Below are 19,501 nucleotides of genomic sequence, written 5' to 3' on the forward strand. Positions count from 1 at the left end.
ATCCTCATCAAGAGGCTCTTTAGTTCTTCTTCACTTTCTGCCATTAGGGTGGTATCGTCTGCATATCTGAGGTTGTTGATGATTCTCCCTGCAATCTTAATTCCGGCTTGTGATTCTTCCAGCCTGGCATTTCTCATGATGTACTCTGCATATAGGTTAAATAAGCAGGGTGACAGTATACAGCCTTGTCGTACTCCTTTCCCTATTTTGAACCAATCGGTTGTTCCATGACCGGTTCTAACTGTTGCTTCTTGGCCCGCATACAGATTTCTCAGGAGACAGGTAAGGTGGTCTGGTACTCCCATCTCTTTAAGAATTTGCCACAGTTTGTTGTGATCCACACAATCAAAGGCTTTTGCATAGTCAATGAAGCAGAAGTAGATATTTTTCTGGAACTCTCGTGCTTTCTCCATGATCCAGCGAATGTTGGCGATTTGATCTCTAGTTCCTCTGCCTCTTCGAAACCCAGCTTGTACATCCGGTAGTTCTCGGTTCATGTATTGCTGAAGCCTAGCTTGTAGGATTTTGAGCATAACCTTGCTAGCATGTGAAATGAGTGCAATTGTGCGATAGTTTGAGCATTCTTTGGCATTGCCCTTCTTTGGGATTGGAACATAAACTGACCTTTTCCAATCCCGTGGCCACTGTTGCGTTTTCCAAACTTGCTGGCATATTGAGTGCAGCACTTTAACACCATCGTCTTTTAGTATTTTAAATAACTCAGCTGGAATACTGTCATCTCCACTAGCTTTGTTGTTAGCAATGCTTCCTAAGGCCCACTTAGGAACATGGTCACATGATGTCTTGCTTAATGACCACACCACTTATCTATGAATTTCCCGGTCCCTATTGTAGTCATAAATAAAAAGCTACCTGTAATGAACAACAAACATGTGAAGAGGTAAGAGAGCTCTTAGAAGAAATTTCTAAAATGTTTTCAGAGAAAATGGGAAGAATTCAATTCAAGGCCCACCCCTCAATTATCCCACCTCTCTTCTTAAAAAAAAAAAGAGTATGCAGAGGTAAATCAGTTTGCAGGAGAAAATTGGGTGTCCTCTCTTCAACTAGGAAGAATATAAATACAGAACATAGAAGGGAGAGGCCTACCACAATTATACTTCCCGCCCTTGCCATAGTGGATGCAGTACTCTGTCTGCCAAGTATGATGAGAACCAGGTTTATTTCCAAATTCAAAACAATGCAGATGTCTGACAGTGATCCTGGCTAATGTGAGGAGGCCTTATTCACCAGAATAAAGGCAATAGAGCAGTGTTTCTCAACCTTGGCGACTTTAAAATGTGTGGACTTCAACTCCCAGAATTCCCCAGCCAGCCTTGCTAGCTAGGGAATTCTGGGAGTTGAAGTCCACACACCTTAAAGTGGCCAAGGTTGAGAAACACTGCAATAGAGTCTGTTCACTGAGTAACAAACTCCCAACTGATGTAATCTAGCAGTAAACTGCCAGGAAAGGAAAAACACACTGTGAAACAAAATCAACAGTTTGGAACTCAGTGTCAATATGGTGAACCTATCTGAAGCCTTCAAGTCACAGGCTACCCATTCCTGGTTTACTATGGGGTTCAGATATCTGTACCACCTCTTTTTAGCATGACTGTGAGAAGGAGATTGCATAAATGGGCATCTGGGTCACTGGGTCTGTCATGCAAGATATACAGGGTGGTCCCACACATGGCCACTCAAACATAGATCATATCACAGATAATCCAAGTTATTCCAGATAAATTTGCTTCACCACTTTACCACTGCTGCTGCCCTCTTGTTAATACGAACCATGAAGCAACACTGTTTCGCAACTTTTTGCTACTTCCTTATTGTGCATTTCACACTGTTTCAATATAGCTACAAATATTAAAATCATCTTGGTAAAGCTAATGGGGTGGTTCCTGGATTCCTCTGCCTATCAGCTTCAAATAATGGGTGAACTGCACCTTAGAATTTTTAATTTGAGAGCTAAATCGTGTGAAAGGAAAATTTGGAGAAGGCGGTGAATCAACATCTGCGTTGGTGCAACAATTAACAAAAGGCTATATCAAACAGAAATTTGAAAGGCTATACGCAAAGAGAAATTTGACTGACATTGTGCCCAGTTCAAAAAGGATTTACTTCATGCAATGTGATTTCCATTTGCTTACCGAGAAAGGCTTACAAACCATAATTCTTCACATTGGTTAGAAAATTAGCACAACTGTCACTAAATAAACATTGTATCTATATTCTTAAATTGAGAGTTAAACTGTGTTGGAGATGCTTCAGTTCTTATTCCATTACTCCAAATTTCAGTGTTTTACCCAGTCCAAGAACACTTATGGAAAGTTAGGAACCCTGCGATACTGTACCGCTTTCCTAATGACAACTGGCTACTTAGTTTAGGAATTAAAGCCAAGAAGTTATGGAACGAAAAGCTTAGATTAGGTTCTTACTACTGTCAAGGCTGGTGGTCCAGAGAGAACTAATTAATTTGTTCAAGTGCAGCTCAGCTTTAGTAACGTAAGTGTGGTTGCTGGCTGGACAGAGAAGTCAAGAAAACATCTTGAGAGAAGGCAATGGTGATTCATTTTGATAATGCTATCGAGAAAGCTGCACGGATGCACGAACCAGGAGTCAAATTTGATTCAAGGATGTTTCAGTTCAGTTCAGAGTAAGGATGGAAGGATCTGTCATAACAATTGCAGTCTCTTTCCATTTTATTTTTTTTAATATTTCCAACTCTGTTTTCCTAATTTCTCATTCTTGTGAAAATGTCAAGATTGGTGGGTCAAATGAGATTACTTTTTAATATTTGCAAGTGTTTCACTGTACCTATGCTATTTTGCCTGATTTACACAACTTTTGCAACTGTGTACTAAACTGTTTAATTTACCACCTATAGTTCTATAAAATATACACATTTGTATACAGACTTTTGCCTAATCTCTTGCTCTCTTTCTCTTTCAGTTGGTCAAATGAGAGGTGCCTAGTAGTAGGAAAAAACCATGTTTCCTGAGATTTGTTGAATGTGAAGTCCCAACACCTCTGGAATGAAGAAGTTTGGGGCTGGTGTACACTATTCTAGGCTAGATGGAAAAGTGTATTGAGGAGACTGAACATATCAAGGAACATGTCAAGAGACATCTTCAGAAGGTATCAAGTTTACCTTCATCATTCTAGCTAAAATGTAGCTGGCGATAGATAAAAAAAAATGTTTTATGAAAGCTCTGCAAACATTGTGGACACACTTTCCAACGGTTAGAGTCAATGGAAGCAAACTATCTTCTCATACAAGCAGCAGAGGAGGTAAAATGCAGAGAAAAAAAGGTTTTGATGCCTTACATACAAGATGGAATAGAAAGAGAAAATGGAAATGCTTTCAGTTCAGTTATTCTCACTCTGTTTTAGTGGTGCTACTCTGATGTTTTTGTCTCATGTAGAAACCAGAAGCTGAAACATCCATCGTTCTTATAACCCACTTCTGGAAAAAGCTGATGCTTTCCAGTTCCAGCTCCACCTCTACTTCTATCTCTATTCTCCTGCCTCAACCAGCTTACAAATCTAATGAGCATAAGGAATGATCCAAACAAAACTCTTACTCTTATCTAGACCATTTTGCAAATAAGATACATAAAAAGTATATCCTTACCTGCTCAAGGAAGAGCTCTCTGGAACATGGTACATGAAAATATTTCCTCTCCCATTACTAGCCCAGTCCTTGGCCATATCTATGGTTGGGCAAATGATGAAGTGGTCTCTAAAAACAGTAAAGAAAGCATCCTTACCATCTGGAAACAATTAGCCTTCAACCACAAACAGATTTTAAGTCTCTTTCTTTCTGCTGTAAATCCATATCCACACACTCAGGATCAACCAAAAACAGCACAAAAGGTCTTAAGTTCTCCAGGATTATCCATCAGGTAAGGTGGTAGAGTAACCAAGAGAAGGGGAAGGAAGCAGAAACATCCCTAAAATTGAGTCAAATATTATAGCCGTAAGGTTACCAAAATGGAAATTACAGTTTGGATGAATGACTTAATACTAGGAAGGTTTAAAAGAATTGGGACAAAGAAGCCCTCAGAGCTGCATCTCACATATGCCCTGCCTCTGTTGAAAGTCACAGATTCTTCACCTGGCAGACAGAAGAGAAACACGATTGTTTTGATGTTAGCAAAGGCAAGAATTTGTCTTAGGTGTGTATTATGGAAAAAAGTAAATTGAAGCCAAAATGCTGCTTTCACAACATACGGCCTTTCCTGAGTTGGTTGGATCTGGTAGTGACGCCCAATTACCCAGAGCAAGACTTCTTCTGGTGATTCAGTGAGTGCAACCTTGAAGAGTATTTAGTAGCTTCAGCTGGTGCAAAAATATCAGCTTGGCTGCTTGCTTGTGAATTATATGATGTTGAAGCCCATATTTAAAGGTGTTATTGGTTGCCAAGGGCTTTCTGGACAGACATGAAGGTGTTGATTTTGAAAAAGCACTAAATGTCTTAGGATTGGACTTCTGGATTGTCTACCTTGACATGACACTGTCCTAAACACTAAAATTAGAGGAGCAGGCATTTTAAAGACACCTCCAGTTTCAAGGTTTGTTTGGGGGACAGTGGGAGATGACCGCCTCTTGTGTCTCCCAAGTTGCAAAACATTCTCCTTTGAAAATGACATGTAGGTCCCACTTGCTGCTCTCTGGAAGGGCATCGACACCTTCCTCTTCTTCTGCCGGTCTGTTCAAGTAAAGTTTTGTTTTGAGCAATTCAAAGGGGGAAAGTGATGGCCAGGGGAATGAGTAAGTCTAACTTCCCCACTGCTTCTTTGTGCAAGTGGTAAGAACTGTCTTAATGATTTACATAGAAAAAGGGAGTTCACAAAATACTTTGAGCCAAGTCCATTAAAGCAACTGCATTCAGATTTGATACTATGCTTGGTTGCTCTTTACCTTGGTTCAGGTTTTTGATGGCTTAACCTGTTGTGGAAACGTTTCCTTAAATGGGTCAATTCAGGAATCATATGAAATGTTGTGTGTCCATACAGTCAAATTAACGACCGCCAGTGTGTTTTAGTGGTTGAGATGTTGGACTGGCACTGGGGAAACCCAGGTTCAGTCCATCCTCAGCCATGGAAGCTCCCTGGGTGACTTTGGCTCAGTTCCTCCCAACCCAACCTATCTTGCTGTATTGCTGTTGTGGGAAATGGAAAGACAGAATGCTATGCATGCCATCTAGAATTCCTGAATGAAAGGCAGGACATAAAAATAACACATCAATAAAAACATGGTGAGCAAAAGTTTTGCAAGTTTGCCATGCTCAACTTCAAAACAAGTTTGACAACCCTGCAGTGCTGGGTGAAGCCCAAAGCTTAGATGAGTAATACAGGGGATACACTAACTCCCAGAATGTCTAAAAGTCATCATCTACAGTCTTCCACACATGACCAGTCTGGGGGGCTTTGACATATATGCTACAGGCATCCTCAACCAGCCTGGAAGGATTTCAGTTACTGCTGATGGACAAAGGTTAGGAGAAGCGCTTTCCTGCTACATTGGCCTAAACATTTTGAAGCCTCCCATATGCTTTGCTGGAGCAAATCTGGTGGATTCTTTGGAATCATGCTGTCTCTGCAGCCCAAATCACTCTACTGAACAAATTTACATCACTTTCCTTACTAGGCTCACCATCCTAGAACAGTGCATTTTCAGGCAGAAGACTTCGGCATTGGTCATGCTGATTCGGAGATCTTTGTTGCTGGATAACAACTCCCATCATCCAGGTTGACTAGGGCTGATGAGAACTGCAATTCAAACACTTCCTGAGTGTTAAGGGATCTGCACTCCAACCTATACTGTTACTTCCCCTTTATAAAGTTGGAAGAAAATACTCTAAAACACACATGTACACTCTCTCATTTCAAATGAGTCAATTCCTGTGAATTCTTAAGAAATTATTTAAACTGCAAAAAAATCTCATTTACAGGAGGCCACAAATACACAGAGCTGACTGACCGCACTCTGATGTTTAGCAGTTGCACAAAGCAAATGCCCATGTTAGAAACAGATGTTCTCTGTGCTTGCGATTCTATTTGTTAAAGCTGAAGGTGGCTGGAGATTTCAGAGCTACAAAAATAGCTTTGAAGTCATACTTCCAATGCTTAAACTTCTGAGTTGTTCTGCATAGCTGTGGAAGCAGCAAGTAAATAAGAGAGAACCCAAACCACCATTTTGCTTTAGAGAGGAGCAACAAAGGACATTGAAATCTATAATGTACTTCTCTAAGCACATGGGCCCCAATCCAATGTATGTGATCTATGAAGAACCATGATGACAGAAGATGCTTCTAGATATTGGCTGCCATGAGATGCCTGGAAAATTTTGTCTCAAGCAAAAATCGGAGGACCAGATGTTAAGACTGGGGAGGGGGGTCCTCTTCTTTATAGGTGGAATGTCAAAGATTTGGGATTTGTTATTGCATCTCCCTGTTTCGACCTCACCAAAATCTGCAGACCTGTGAGCCATGGTGCTGTTTTTGCTGGAAGCAATGCAGTGCTGTTGTTGCTGTGGCTTTTTTTAAATGCAGGTTTAAAGGCTCCACCCTGAAAAAAGGGGAAATGAAAAGTAAAATGTTGCCTGAAGCAGCAGCAGACAGGGAAAATGGGGGAGGGGGGGCTGATGCTGCTTGTGGCAAGAGGGTTCCACAAAGAGGAGAAGCTGTGGTTCAAGGAGAGAGAGGATAACCAAGGAAGGTGTAAGCGGCATTCTCAGCATCTCCTGTTCAAGGATTCTTAAAATGCGGGGCTGAAATAGATCTCACCCTCAGCTACTGGAAAAGAGATAAACTGCTCCTCTGCTGCAAAATTCCAGATGCCCACGAGATGGCAACAAAGGGTTAGAGTTTTCTGTATCTCTCTCTCCTGCCATCTAGTGGTTCAATGGATTTCTGCTGTCCAAATCTGGTATGCCTCTTGAGGATGGAAATGCTGCAATCCGCCTCCCTGAGGAGAGGAAACAGGGAATGACCTTGAGGGACAGGAGGAAGAGCTGCTACCAAGGCAACAGTCAGATAAAAGGGACCTGAATCCAGGGAAAGAATGTAACGTGTGTAAACGTCTCAGACAAGCCCCTCCCTAGTTCAATTAAGATAAACGGAGGGAGGGGAGAAGTGCATTCAGACTTGCAAGATTCTACCATTATAGCTTTACAATAAAAATAGTACTGACCTACATGACATTGGTGTCCTAGTCTCATCTACCTTGAAGGGCTGACCCCCTGTTGCTGGCAGGAAAGGGGAAGTGGCTTTCTCTTTGTTCCAGCAAACATCATCAAGATTGCTATTTATGAGATGAGGAAGGCCCAGCAAACAGTGGGTGTTGTGAAGGCACTGGGGCCATTCATATTTGTCCTGGGAGGTATGGCTCCAAGAGCTTAAATCTAAAACCTGATGAGATCTTGAGGCTTCCAAATCAGCTATCTTTGCCATTAAAGCATCATGGATGCACTTGCGCTCCACGTGTGGAAGGCTCTTCAGGTGATAGAGAGGAACTCACTGGGAGAGCCTTCATTTTCCATTTTGAAAGTCTAATGGCCCTTTCGAAAGCTGGGAAAGAGTCTTGTTTCAAACCCTATCAAAAGACAGCCAGTAATTGGCTCCATAGACTTGGTATAAAGAAGTTTCTTAGGAAATGAAAAAGTGCAATAAGAAGGTAGTGAAAGAAGAATTTTGGAGAGGATCTCAGATCAATCCCTGTCCTGAGAAAAATTCTGTTTTGAAACCCTGGAGAGGTTGAAAAGTCGGGTACTGTGGATTAATATTACAATGAAACCAGAATGATTTCTACTGGGCTTTACAGATGTTGAACTAGAAAAGAAATATGGGAAACTAATACTGTATATGGTAACTGTGGCAAGATTATTGTATACACAAAGATGGAAGAATAATGAAATGCTCACAGTAGAAGATTGATTATAACATTGACGGAACTTGCAGAGCTGGCAAAGCTGATTAGTTTGGTCAGGTAAAAAATGATAAAGACTTTTTTGAAAGACTGGAAGCCTTATATGGAGTTTTTGTTGAAAGAAGAAAAGACTGAATTGATTATTTATGGATTTGGGGATTGAAAAGGGGAAAGAATAAAAGGGCAGTTTTTACTCAAGAAGGGCGGAAGTCATAATTCTATGTTTTCTTTTTTCCCCCCACTTCTTTTCTTCTTCTTTACATTTTTATTTTTCCTTTAATTTTTTTATACTTTTCTTATATTGAAAAATTCTAATAAAAACATTTTTTTTTAAAAAAAAAGAAAAGCCTGGTATAACCACATGGACTAGATGTTCCAATGGGTTGACTCAGTATAGCTTCCTATTGTCCATTCTTAGTAAAGCAAGCATTATTAGAGAAGACCCTGATATTCAGAAGAATGGTGAAAAAGAGGGTGGCAGAAGAAAGACAGTTAGATACTTTCAATGAGGACAACCAGGAGCTTATCAGAACTCAAAGAAGCAGTCACTGATAGATAATCCCAGGGACGTGATATCCAAAGTTTGGAAGGAACAACAACCCAGGAACTTTTAGGCATGGCCTAAAAACCATTCCCTTTCCCCCAAAATGTTGCCTTGATTTTGATCCTTGCTTGATTTTAACTATTTGTTCTCCTGCAATCTTTTTCAGCTGCACGTTTATCTGTTTTTTTGTTTTGGAACAAGATGGGCCTTCAGGTCCAGAATTCTTCCTCTGAGAAGCTTGAGCTTCTTCTAACTCAAGCAAGTGTAGCTTTAATTGAGCATGAGACTCATGGCAGCTGGAAGGAACTGAAAGACCAAAGAATAATAATGTTCCATTTGTTGGTAAAATGCCACTTCTGGCCATACTAGTGACCTCAAAGGATCTACCAGCATTGGGTCATGATCCAATGATGATCTCTGTTGTTTCCAAGGATGGTTTCCCCTCTCCTTCTCCTTTTCCATCTTTTTTAAAGACTGTGGTTGGGTCTGTTGAATATGCCTACACTGCTAACATGTATGGCATTGCATTAATTCATTTTCTGGGTTTGAACAATGTACTATATCATATACTAACCAAGCAGGCTAGATTCAAACAGCACACTGTGTCACAAAAGCTAACCTACATTAACACTAAGTAAATTCAGGATGTTATGCAGAAAGGTCTAAATAACCAGGTTAAACATGTTGCAGAGATGCAACCTGCAAGAGATACTTTTTATTCTGAAAACCATTTTTCAGAGAGTTTTTCAGGGTGAAAAGCAAATGATGATGGATACACAGAACATTCAGCATGCAGGTTATGTGAATTTACATTTAAATACTTTTTTCTTTCTTCCTAGTGTTTTTCCCGCAGGCACAGGGTCCAGTTTTTTTGTTTTTTTGTTTTTTTGATTAACTGAATGCTGATCCATTGGTTGCAACAGGAATTGACTGACTGGCTTGTTGCCCCAGTCTGACGTCGTGGGCTGAGAGAGAGGGACTGGCCCAAATCACCCAGCCAGCTTCTATGCCTAAGGCAGGACTAGAACTCACCCTCTCCCGGTTTCTAGCCTGGTACCTTCACCACTGTGTTCTTGTTTCTGGTGTTTTTTTTTTAGACTTTTTATCCTACCTTTCTTATTTTTATAAATAACTCAAGGTGGTGAACATACCTCATACTCCTCCCTCCTCCTATTTTCCCCACAACAACAACCCTATGAGGTGAGTTGGGCTGAGAGAGATTGACTGGCCCAAAGTCACCCACCCGGCTTTCCTGCCTAAGGACTAGAACTCACCATCTCCTGGTTTCTAGCCTGGTGCCTTCACCACTAGACCAAACTAGCTCTCCCACTAGACCAAACTGGCTTTCGTTCTACTAATACTTCTACAATAATATTTTTATTAATTGATTAATAACATTAGTATTAATAATACTAATACAATAATATTTTTTTGCTTTAATGCTGTCATTGGAGCTCTGGAACTGATCTATTTCTCAAGCTTTATTTCCTCTCCTCTTATTTCCTTTTTCCTTTTAGTTTCACAAAATTGTAACTTATAATATTGTATTCCATCCTGGAATACAATATAAAATAATACATGAAAAAATATATAAATTTTTCTCTAAGTTCCAGACCTTCCTTAGTATGCTGTTGATTGCTTATAATTCCCTTTTCAATTATCCTTCTGCCTTCAGCAAACTTAAGTCTAAGTTTAAGCAGAGGGCTGTTTCTAATGCTGATCTGTTGGAGGTGGGACAGGATCAAGGAGAGGCTGTCGGAATGGGTGGAGGGGAACCCTAAATATCACTTGCAGTAATATCTTACCCCTTCTCTGATTAGAAGGAAAAAACTTCATAGCAAAGAATGAACAAGAATTGATATCCTGAGCAGCAGATGGAAGTTGGTTTCTTATTTTTAGACCAATGTGGTAAAGCAGCCCAATTTAAACTTGAAGAAATGACCTACGAGGAGCCAAAGAAAATGAAAGCAATATTCTTAAACTGCAAGACACTGTATTTGAGGGCTACAGCTTTACTGCTCTAAATGTCTTTCTTGAATGTGCTGGAAGGATCACAGCCCATAATTTAAAACTGAACTCAACTTGATATATTTATCCAAGAGTTTGGTTTTCACCTCTTCCCTCTTCTGTACATGTACACCTCTGTAGGGGGCATCAAAATCAGCAGCTCATCCATGATGCATTGTGAAGCTTGATTGCTTGCTTATTTATTTATTTTCTGGCATTCACCACATACTGAGCCACAATTCTGATAAATTCATGTGTCAAAGTGTTGAGAAGTACAGTGTGTGTGCCTTGGATGGGGGTGAGGATGTTGGAATTCTTCTACAGCAGAAAAAGTGCACTTATGATTTAAAAGAAAAAGAAAAAAAACTACCAGAGACACAATCTGATATTTACTTACAATGAACTCATTTCTTGGCTGCTTCCAAACTGCTATCAGCCACAAAGCCGCAGAATGTTAATTAACAGTTAAAGAGTTGAATTGGAAATATTAGCAGGTATGGAGGGGCATATCCTAGAAGACAATACTGCTGGCTAGCTGGCCAGAATCCTGAAACACCATGACCCTGTACTAAGATCGTATTTATATATCTTGCTTCCTACAAAGTAATGGCTTGTTCTAACAAACCATCATTCATTCATTCATTCATTCATTCATTCATTCATTCATTCATTCATTCATACGTTCATTTATAAAATTTATATAGCTACTCATCTCACCAGCAAGTGACTCTGGGCAGCATACAACAAGGCTAAAACAATCAATAAACACATTAGAAGATATAAAAACCAACTTAAAAAAAACAGGTGAAGGGATGTTAAAAATAATGAAGCCACCTCACTAATTCCCCCGTCCCCTGGGGTCCCCTGACCTGCTGGCATAACCACTTCTTGAGGAACCTCCGGAAGCTCAATGGTGATGAGACCAACCTCACCTCAGGGGGGAGCATATTCCACATTGTGGGCGCCACAGCAGAAAAGGCTCACCACTTAGTGCCCACCAGACATAGCTCCCTGGGTGATGGAACCAATAACATCTCTGCTGGATCTGGTAGGATAGGCAGCTTGTCCTTCCAATTCTTTTTCTTTTCCATGCTTCCTCCCAATCCCACCCTTCTTTAAAAAGAGAGAGAGAGGGAGAAACTTACCGAGTGGCATTTTCCAATGCCCTGGAGAATGAAGCATACTCAGTGGATGAGTGCTGTAGGGAATAAAACCAGGTGACTGCATCCTGGATGAGAAGGTTGGACTCTTCACCTCCCAAAGAATTTTGGAGAGCCTGATAAAAAGCTGTTTTGCTGTTGGCGCGGCCTTGGCTTTCTTCAAAACGCTGATAAGAGAGGAAAACAGCACTCAGAAGAATTCAGAAGGCCAGTTCATGCTCAGAAATGGCTGTTCACCACAATTCTGTCCATAAAACTATGCAGTAAGAAAAGTGGCTCAGATGCAATTTGCAGTTCTGTAAATTAGGAGACCATAGGTCACAAATCATTGCACATTATGAGATGTTCCAAACATCTACCAGCTCCATTATATTCTGCTTTGGTCAGACTTCACCTTGGGTACCGTATCCACTTCTTGGTATATTTTACCCTGGATTCAAAGGAACTGAACAAATGCAGGGAAAGGGAACAGGGAAGATCAGGAATAGACATTAAGTCCTATGAATAGAGGTTGAAGAAGAGTGTAGGCTTGGAAAAGAGAAGACTGGGTGGAGATGTGATAGTCTTCTTCAACTTTCTGAAAGGATATTGCACAGAAGAAGGTCAAAACCTGTTTTCTATTGCTCCAGAGGACAGAACACAGAATAATGGATTTAAGTTCTAGAATGACAGGTTCTGCAAGAGAAAAGTCCCTAATGGTTTGATGGTGGAAACAGTGACTCAGAAAGGTGGTAGCCTTCTCTTCATCAGATGAGTCCCAGAGAAGGCTTGATAGCAATCTGTCTGAGATGTTTTAATATGGATTGCTGCAGCGAACAAGGCACTGGACAGAATGGCCTAAATGGCATTTCCAGTTCTAGGATTCTGTGAAATGAAACCAGTTACAGTATTCCCCCAATGCATCCTTCTGGGAGAGCTAATGGACAGCCTCTTGAAATATTGGCGATGCCTCAAGTCTTAACCCCCCTCCTGCTTCCTCCCTAAAGTATATGACTTAAAGAAGAGCTATTTTAAGAGGCTGGAACGAATTCCAGAACTTGCACTCTGGGAAGCTTGGAAGCTGCAAAGCATCAACCTCATTATTATTTTTATTCCTAAAAATATCTCTAGTGCCCTTCAGAGATCCTGAAGGCATTCTTAGAAATAAATATGGTCAAGGGCTACAGGTTTGTTTCTCCAATTGCTCAACCTAACCCATCAGGATAACTGGAAGGCTGAGAGGGAACATCCTGGGGACCACAGGGGAGTATCAGAGAACAACCTTACTAGTTTGTCTTCTGATGAAATGGAAATATAATATCCCCACCCATTACAGCAGTCATTTTGCAGGAACCTCCAATACATGATCTCTAAATTCCAAATGAGCCGCTTTTCCCCAAGGATTGCAAAGCCCTCAGTGGGGCTGGTTTGGGTTTAAGGACAAAAGCAAGCAGGAATCCAAAATTACAGAAGAAAGAATGATGTCCTTATTTTAAAAATAGTCTTTAAAAATACAAATATGGTTTTGCATATGTAATACTACAGCTGCTCAGAATCTGGAGATGTCTGGAGGCTAAAAAGATCCTGACCTAGCACAGAAATTCAGGCCAGACTCTCTAAGAACGACATGTGGTACATGAATCATTCAGAAATCCAGCCAGTAATAAAAAAAGTTTTAGTTCTTCATCCCCATTCTCAGTGGAACCCAAAAATATTTCAAAGGGTTTTTGACTCTATCTTTTCCCCATCATTTAAGCAAATATTTTTGTAATATATATGTATGTATGTATGTGTACGTACACACACACACACACACACACACACACCCCTTCTCTTTTTAAAGACGATGTTTTTCCCAGCCCCAAATTATTTTTCCCACCTCTGCAGAGTAATTTCCTGAAAAACTGGGAATCTAAGAATTCCCCACTGCACCATGTTGCTGATGGTTAGATATACTACTGGCTTAAGAACTTGATCTGAATAATCCTTTTCCAAGTCATGCCAGAGCTGACGTCTATTAATAAACTATTTTTATTTTTTATTGTAGGCCTAACTCAGAATTTTTTTTAAAAAGGTTCTGGTTTTTACACTAAAAATTACCATGGACATGTAGCCCCAGGTTTCACAACTGTCACACAAACACATTGAGGTCAATTTGTGTTTTGATTGAAGCCTATAGGTTGTTGATGGACTATTAATACAGTAGAATGCTGTTAATTCATTAAGGAAAAAACAACAACAGCTTCCCAGTTAGACAATCATGGAGAAGGCAAACTGGAATCGTTCCTTCTGCTTTCAGTCTTCCATGTGTAGGTTTTTTTTAGATGCATTGCTCTGAAACTATTGCCAGGATAAAATAAGATCCATTTTCAGGGAAGTCTTCCATCCAAAAAAGAGAATTTTCCCAATTTTATGCAGTTGGGCATGAAATATTTCTTTCTTCTTGAGATGCCTATGAATGAAGACGGTCTCTTTGAAAAGTGACCACTGCTTTTAAAAGACATCATCTTAGCATGACCATATGACAGTTAAAGAGTTAGAACTGCTTTTATGAAGTAGTTTCCCTTTAAAACAAAACCAGGAATAATGAGATATGAAGCAGGGCATATCCAGATATCAAAGAAAAGTGTTACGTTTCAAAATAAACCATCTAAAAATGGTTCTGCTAACTGAAACATTGCCTATTCCTTCCTACCCTTAGAGAAGGTCTGCATTTCGAACAAAAGCATTTCTTTTTCTACTGGTATTAAACATGAGCATGACACATTTCTGGGTAAAAAGGATATGAAAGCAATCTGGCCCAGCATCTATCACCCCACTGATCACCAGAGTGAATTCTGCTGATCTGACTGACTCCACAGATGTCTCTAGCAAAGCTACTCGCTTGATGGAAAAAGATGACTATCTCAAGCAGAAGGAACATATTGCTTCTTGGTCAAGAGTATACAACAAAAAAATCAATATGATCTACAATATGAGGGGAGAATTTGATTCATTTGATATGTATCTGCTCTTTCTGGTTGCAAAATTAAGAAAAAGTTGGTTTTCTTCTGATACTGGTCTTCATCCAGAGATAGTCAATGACATGGCACCCTAGGAGATGTGAGCATGAAAAATGAGTTGGGAGAGAGATAACATAGTTTGGAATTTCAAAGCTGACACTGACTGGTCTCTGATGAAAAAGCAAATGAGTGATTTTGTAATATCTATTGTTCACGGTTCCTTGGGTAAAGGGAGTTACTGGAAGAAGTTAGAAAGCGACACTGTAGAAAATGGAGAAATGCTCTTCTCATCTGCTTTCCAGAAGCAGATAATTGCATGTTGGAGGAGTGATGAGAACTACTAATAGATCAGCACAGAGGGCATTCCAGAAAAAGAAAAGGAAAGCAATGAAGGTGGAATCAGATCTCTTGGGACTTTGAGATGAAAAGACCAGGAAGGAAGGGGAAAAAAAAGATGTGGGTCATCAGTTCCATTTTTGAACTGTTCTTAGGAAGTTTTTTTCCCCTAAAATTGAGTTGGATTCAGCCTTTTGGTAACTTAAATCCATTATTCTACATATACAGGGCGCAATATACGCTGAAATCAGTGTCTGTACCCTGAAATGAGAGGGAACAGGTCTTGATCTTCCCCTGTATTTAGGGCTACCAGATCTGGGCTGCAAAAATTCAGATAGCTACTAGATAGCAGCAAAAAGGTGCAGGAAAATCTAATGCTGCTGCCACCTAGTGGTCATCTGGAGTTCTGCAGTCTATGTTATGTGGAGTCCTTGGGTTTCTCTGAGCTTGGTTGTTTTCTTGCAAACATTTCGTTACCTGGCTAGGTAGCATCTTCAGTACTAGAATGGAGTGGGGTTTGCTCACTGTTTATATATAGTGGCTTGCCCTGCCAATGTTGGGGGGGGGTGTTCCCTTCCTGGTAGTTCCTTGATTAGTAGGTAGTTCCTAATCAAGGAACTACCAGGAAGGAACCCCCCCCAACATTGGCAGGGCAAGCCACTGTATATAAACAGAGAGCAAACCCCACTCCATTCTAGCACTGAAGATGTTACTTAGCCGGGTAACGAAATGTTTGCAAGAAAACAACCAAGCTCAGAGAAACCCAAGGATTCCACAATTCAACCCTGAGCTACGTATATTCTCTTCTATTAGCCTATGTTATATTTAATTGGGTAATGATGGCAAAACTTACCAGTATATGGGGCAGTCAGACCAGATGGCATATAACAATTATTGAATAAAAATGGCCTTCATGCCATCACAGACCAATGCACAAGTCATAAACAGGAGAGCATTTTAACTGGGACAGGATGGGAAAGGTGCTGAATTAGTAAGAGTAGGATGCCATACTGATCACGCTGGCCAATCAATCAATCAATCAATCAATCCCAGTTATGGTTACTGCTTTCTTTTCCTCAAGCTCTACAAGAACTGGGGAAGGAGAGAGGTCACAGTTCCATCCTGCCCCAAAGCTCCTGAAGAATAGAGACATCACCATCAGAAGATGGAAAAAAGCTCCAGTCAAGAGCAGTAAGTTTCATGCTCATTCTGCCTTCTGGGGGGCAGAGAACCTCACCCCTTGAAACTGGCCAGTAGTGAGAATGGAAGGACAAGCCAAAGTAGCTGCTTTGGAATAAAGTCAATTTACCAGCACAATCAAGAGAGAGACTGTTGAGCTTAGGTACATTAAAAAGTTTCAGGCCATCTCAAATCAACCAACACAATGGATTTGTAACACTTCACAGTTGTGAACTGATAAGGTATTTGTCTCACATATAATCTCTATAACCAGCTGGTCTTCCCCTTCCTTCCTCTCCACATCCTGCCTCATCCCAATTTAAAACCTATCTGCTCAATGCATCAGAAGAAATGAGAAGTGAGCTGTAGCTAAGAAAGCTTATGCTTTTTACTAAAGTGTGTCTGAAATTAGTCTGAAAAGGTGCTGCTAGATTCCTTCTGACTTTTGGCTACCATAGATCTCTTCCTACAATGTCCTCATAAAAGTAAACACGCCCTCAAGTTGAGCTTGACACTTGAGAGTGCATACATGCAGTTTGACTGGCAGAGTTGTGGAAAAGGCCTGCTACTGATTTTTTCTAGGATAGTTCCTAGGTTAGCCAACAACCCTGGAATTCCCAGGTGGCTCCCCATCCATGTTCTAATAGGGTCTCATGCCCTTGTCAGGTCAAGGTTGGACTACTACAAAGTACCTTACGTGGGGCCGCTGTTGGAAACTATTTGGAAACTACAATTAATAGAGAGTATGGAAGCTCAACTGTTAGTGGGTAAAAGCTGCTACACCCATGTGAGAAAAGTTTCCAGGTACCATCTGTATGGTCCTAATCATGGTTGTATTTAGAAAAGCAGTTAAAAAGAAACCATCTTGATCTATTCCTCGAGACCTTTGGATTGTGACTGAAATATTGTCCATTGCTAGGAGCCATTGTTATCTTTTTATTTTTGAGGATTTTTTTTCTTTGACTTGTATCTCATTTTTGATTGATTTAAGGCATGTTTTAGTGATATTGTTCGATGTTCTTGTTTATATGTGAGCTGCTTGGACTTGTTCTGGAATATGGCAGTATATACAAATTATAACAAATAAGCACATAAGCTGGGTCAACTCTGCTTAGCTTCCAAGGTTAGCCTAAGTTAGCTAATATTACCAGATGTTGGGGCATAGATTTAATAGATTTCTCCTCTGATCATGTTAAAATATACAAATTTGAGGAGCTCTAGAGGGGTGCATGAGAGCCAGTTTGATGTAGTGGTGAAAGCACCAGACTAGAAACCAGGAGACCTTGAGTTCTAGTTCTACCTTAGGCACAAAGCCAACTGGGTGACCTTGGGCCAGTCCCTCTATCTCAGCCCTCGGAAGAAGAAGAAGGCAAGGGCAAATCACTTCTGAAGTCTTCCCAAGAAAACTGCAAGGACTTGACTAGGCAGTTGCTAGGAATCAACAATGACTTGAAGGCAACCCCCAAAAAGAGGAAAAGGGTACATAAGACTTCTGGAGTACATACAGTTCTTGGATTCTGCACCTCTAGTCTAATGACATTTGAATAGTAAATTTGGTGATCTTATTGTCACCTAGCTGTCAGGTTCTTTGGTAACTGCCTAAAACCAAAAAAAGTCTCTTTTCTGAGCAGGTTTCTCACAGAGTTCTCTTTAACAAGATTTATTGAGATGAAAAAGAAGGGATTACAAAAATTCCAGCAAATTACTTGAAAGTAACCTTTAATTTAGAACCAATATATCAATATATATCCCTACATACATGATCCCAGAGAGTATATAGGTCTAGGTCTCTTCATTGTTGATGAGAAAGCTTGCAGCTGGGTGTTTACTCTCAGTCTCCTGGAACTTTATCAGTATGGGAACCAACTCCTACTATAATGATGAAACTATGCATGATGTTCGATGACTGAAATGGCAACCTTAATCACATTATTTTGCCTTTTCCTCTGATCTACAAATGTTGGTTCCTGCATTGATATTGCCAACTATAGGAACTACACCAAAATGTGTACTGTTTCATCATATATGTGAATATACATGGCAGGCCCCAGATTTTCTTTTCTCAGTCAAATATCTCTATAATTACAACTATGGGTCTACATCTGTTTCAGACCCGGCATTTCTGCTTACCTTAATTGCCTTTGCACGAATGATTAGCCCATCCTGTTGTGCACTTCCAATGAGTAGGTCCATCTTCAAAGGTCGGGAACGTTGCAAAGCTGCTGGAAAGGACTCCTGCAGGTAGGATCCATCAACAACTGGACCCCAATACTGGAATGGCCCGCTTATGGCTAGCAGCTACACAAAGAACCATAAAAAAGTTAGCATAGGAGTAGAAGGAGAATGGAGTAAATCTTATGCATATCAGGATGGACTGAGAAGTAGGGCAGAAAGCATAAATGGCCACTGGTGGTAAATAAGAAAGAAAACACCAATATAATCTTACTGGTAACTTTTACTAGAGGCAGACAAGCTTGGGAATTGCTTGTGCAAATCAGGTTTGTATATTCATGGTTAATGTCTAGTTGTACCTGGAACAGTTCAAGGACATCATCAGCTGAACTTACAAGAGTTCCTGATGTCCTTTGTCCAGCAATGCTCTTGTATGGGCCTGGATAAGCCATTCAGTGCCTCCAGAAAGTGTGCTTTGGGTAAAAGGAGGAGTTCCCTTCCTTCTCAATTGCTGTTCACTGGTGTTCCCCTCCCCCACCTCATCTCATCAGCTAGCACCATAAGAAAGCTTTTGGTCATCTGCATCTTCCTGGTCCATCTTCAGTGACATAACTATTGTATAATTTGGATTGTGGAGGTCTGAGCTTCTGTTATAAACAACAATCCACAAAGCACTCTCACCTTCTAAACTATCAATTTAAATCTCTTGACGCTCAAGAGATTTTATACCCAAAGAACATCCAATAATGAGCTAAATAAATATACTGCAACCAGACCTGTTTTCTTTTTCACTTAGGTATTTTTAATGTTCAACCATTAGATTAAAGTTATTCTATTTCAATGGGTGGGGGGATGGTGCCAATGAACCAACATTCAGAGTCCAGCGAAAATATTTTTTCTTCAGAATATTTTCAGCAAATATTCAGAGTTAGTCATTACTTACTTTCCGAGGATCTTATTTTGGAATAAGTTCCATTGACAGTAGTAAGCCGTACTTCTGTGTAGACATCTACTCAGTAAATGTGTACAGTTCTCTGCACATTTGTTCATTGATCTTTAATTGGGAAGGCACTGGCCTTGATCTCACCAGTGCCATCCTTACTAAGTACAGGTGCCATCCTTACTAGAATAAACCTCAGGGAGCACAAATGTGGAGGAACAACTTATTTCACCTCTTCTGAGTTAAAT

General features: G+C 40.3%; 1 protein-coding gene across 1 annotated transcript in view; it reads right to left on the bottom strand.

The window, feature by feature from the left end:
- TG (thyroglobulin) overlaps positions 1 to 19,501 on the bottom strand; it is a 141,063-nt gene that overhangs the window by 9,487 nt on the left and 112,075 nt on the right. The window contains exons 39-41 of the mRNA XM_088149267.1: positions 18,272 to 18,439; positions 11,631 to 11,812; positions 3,638 to 3,745 (exon numbers count right to left, since the gene is read on the bottom strand). Coding sequence (XP_088005393.1) covers positions 3,638 to 3,745; positions 11,631 to 11,812; positions 18,272 to 18,439 — 458 coding nt within the window. The remainder of the gene's footprint in view (positions 1 to 3,637; positions 3,746 to 11,630; positions 11,813 to 18,271; positions 18,440 to 19,501) is intronic.

Source organism: Python bivittatus, unplaced genomic scaffold (assembly GCF_059951505.1).
Source record: "Python bivittatus isolate LINGU-HERP-01145 unplaced genomic scaffold, Pbiv_v1 ctg000590_np1212, whole genome shotgun sequence".
NCBI classification, from domain to species: Eukaryota; Metazoa; Chordata; class Lepidosauria; order Squamata; family Pythonidae; genus Python; species Python bivittatus.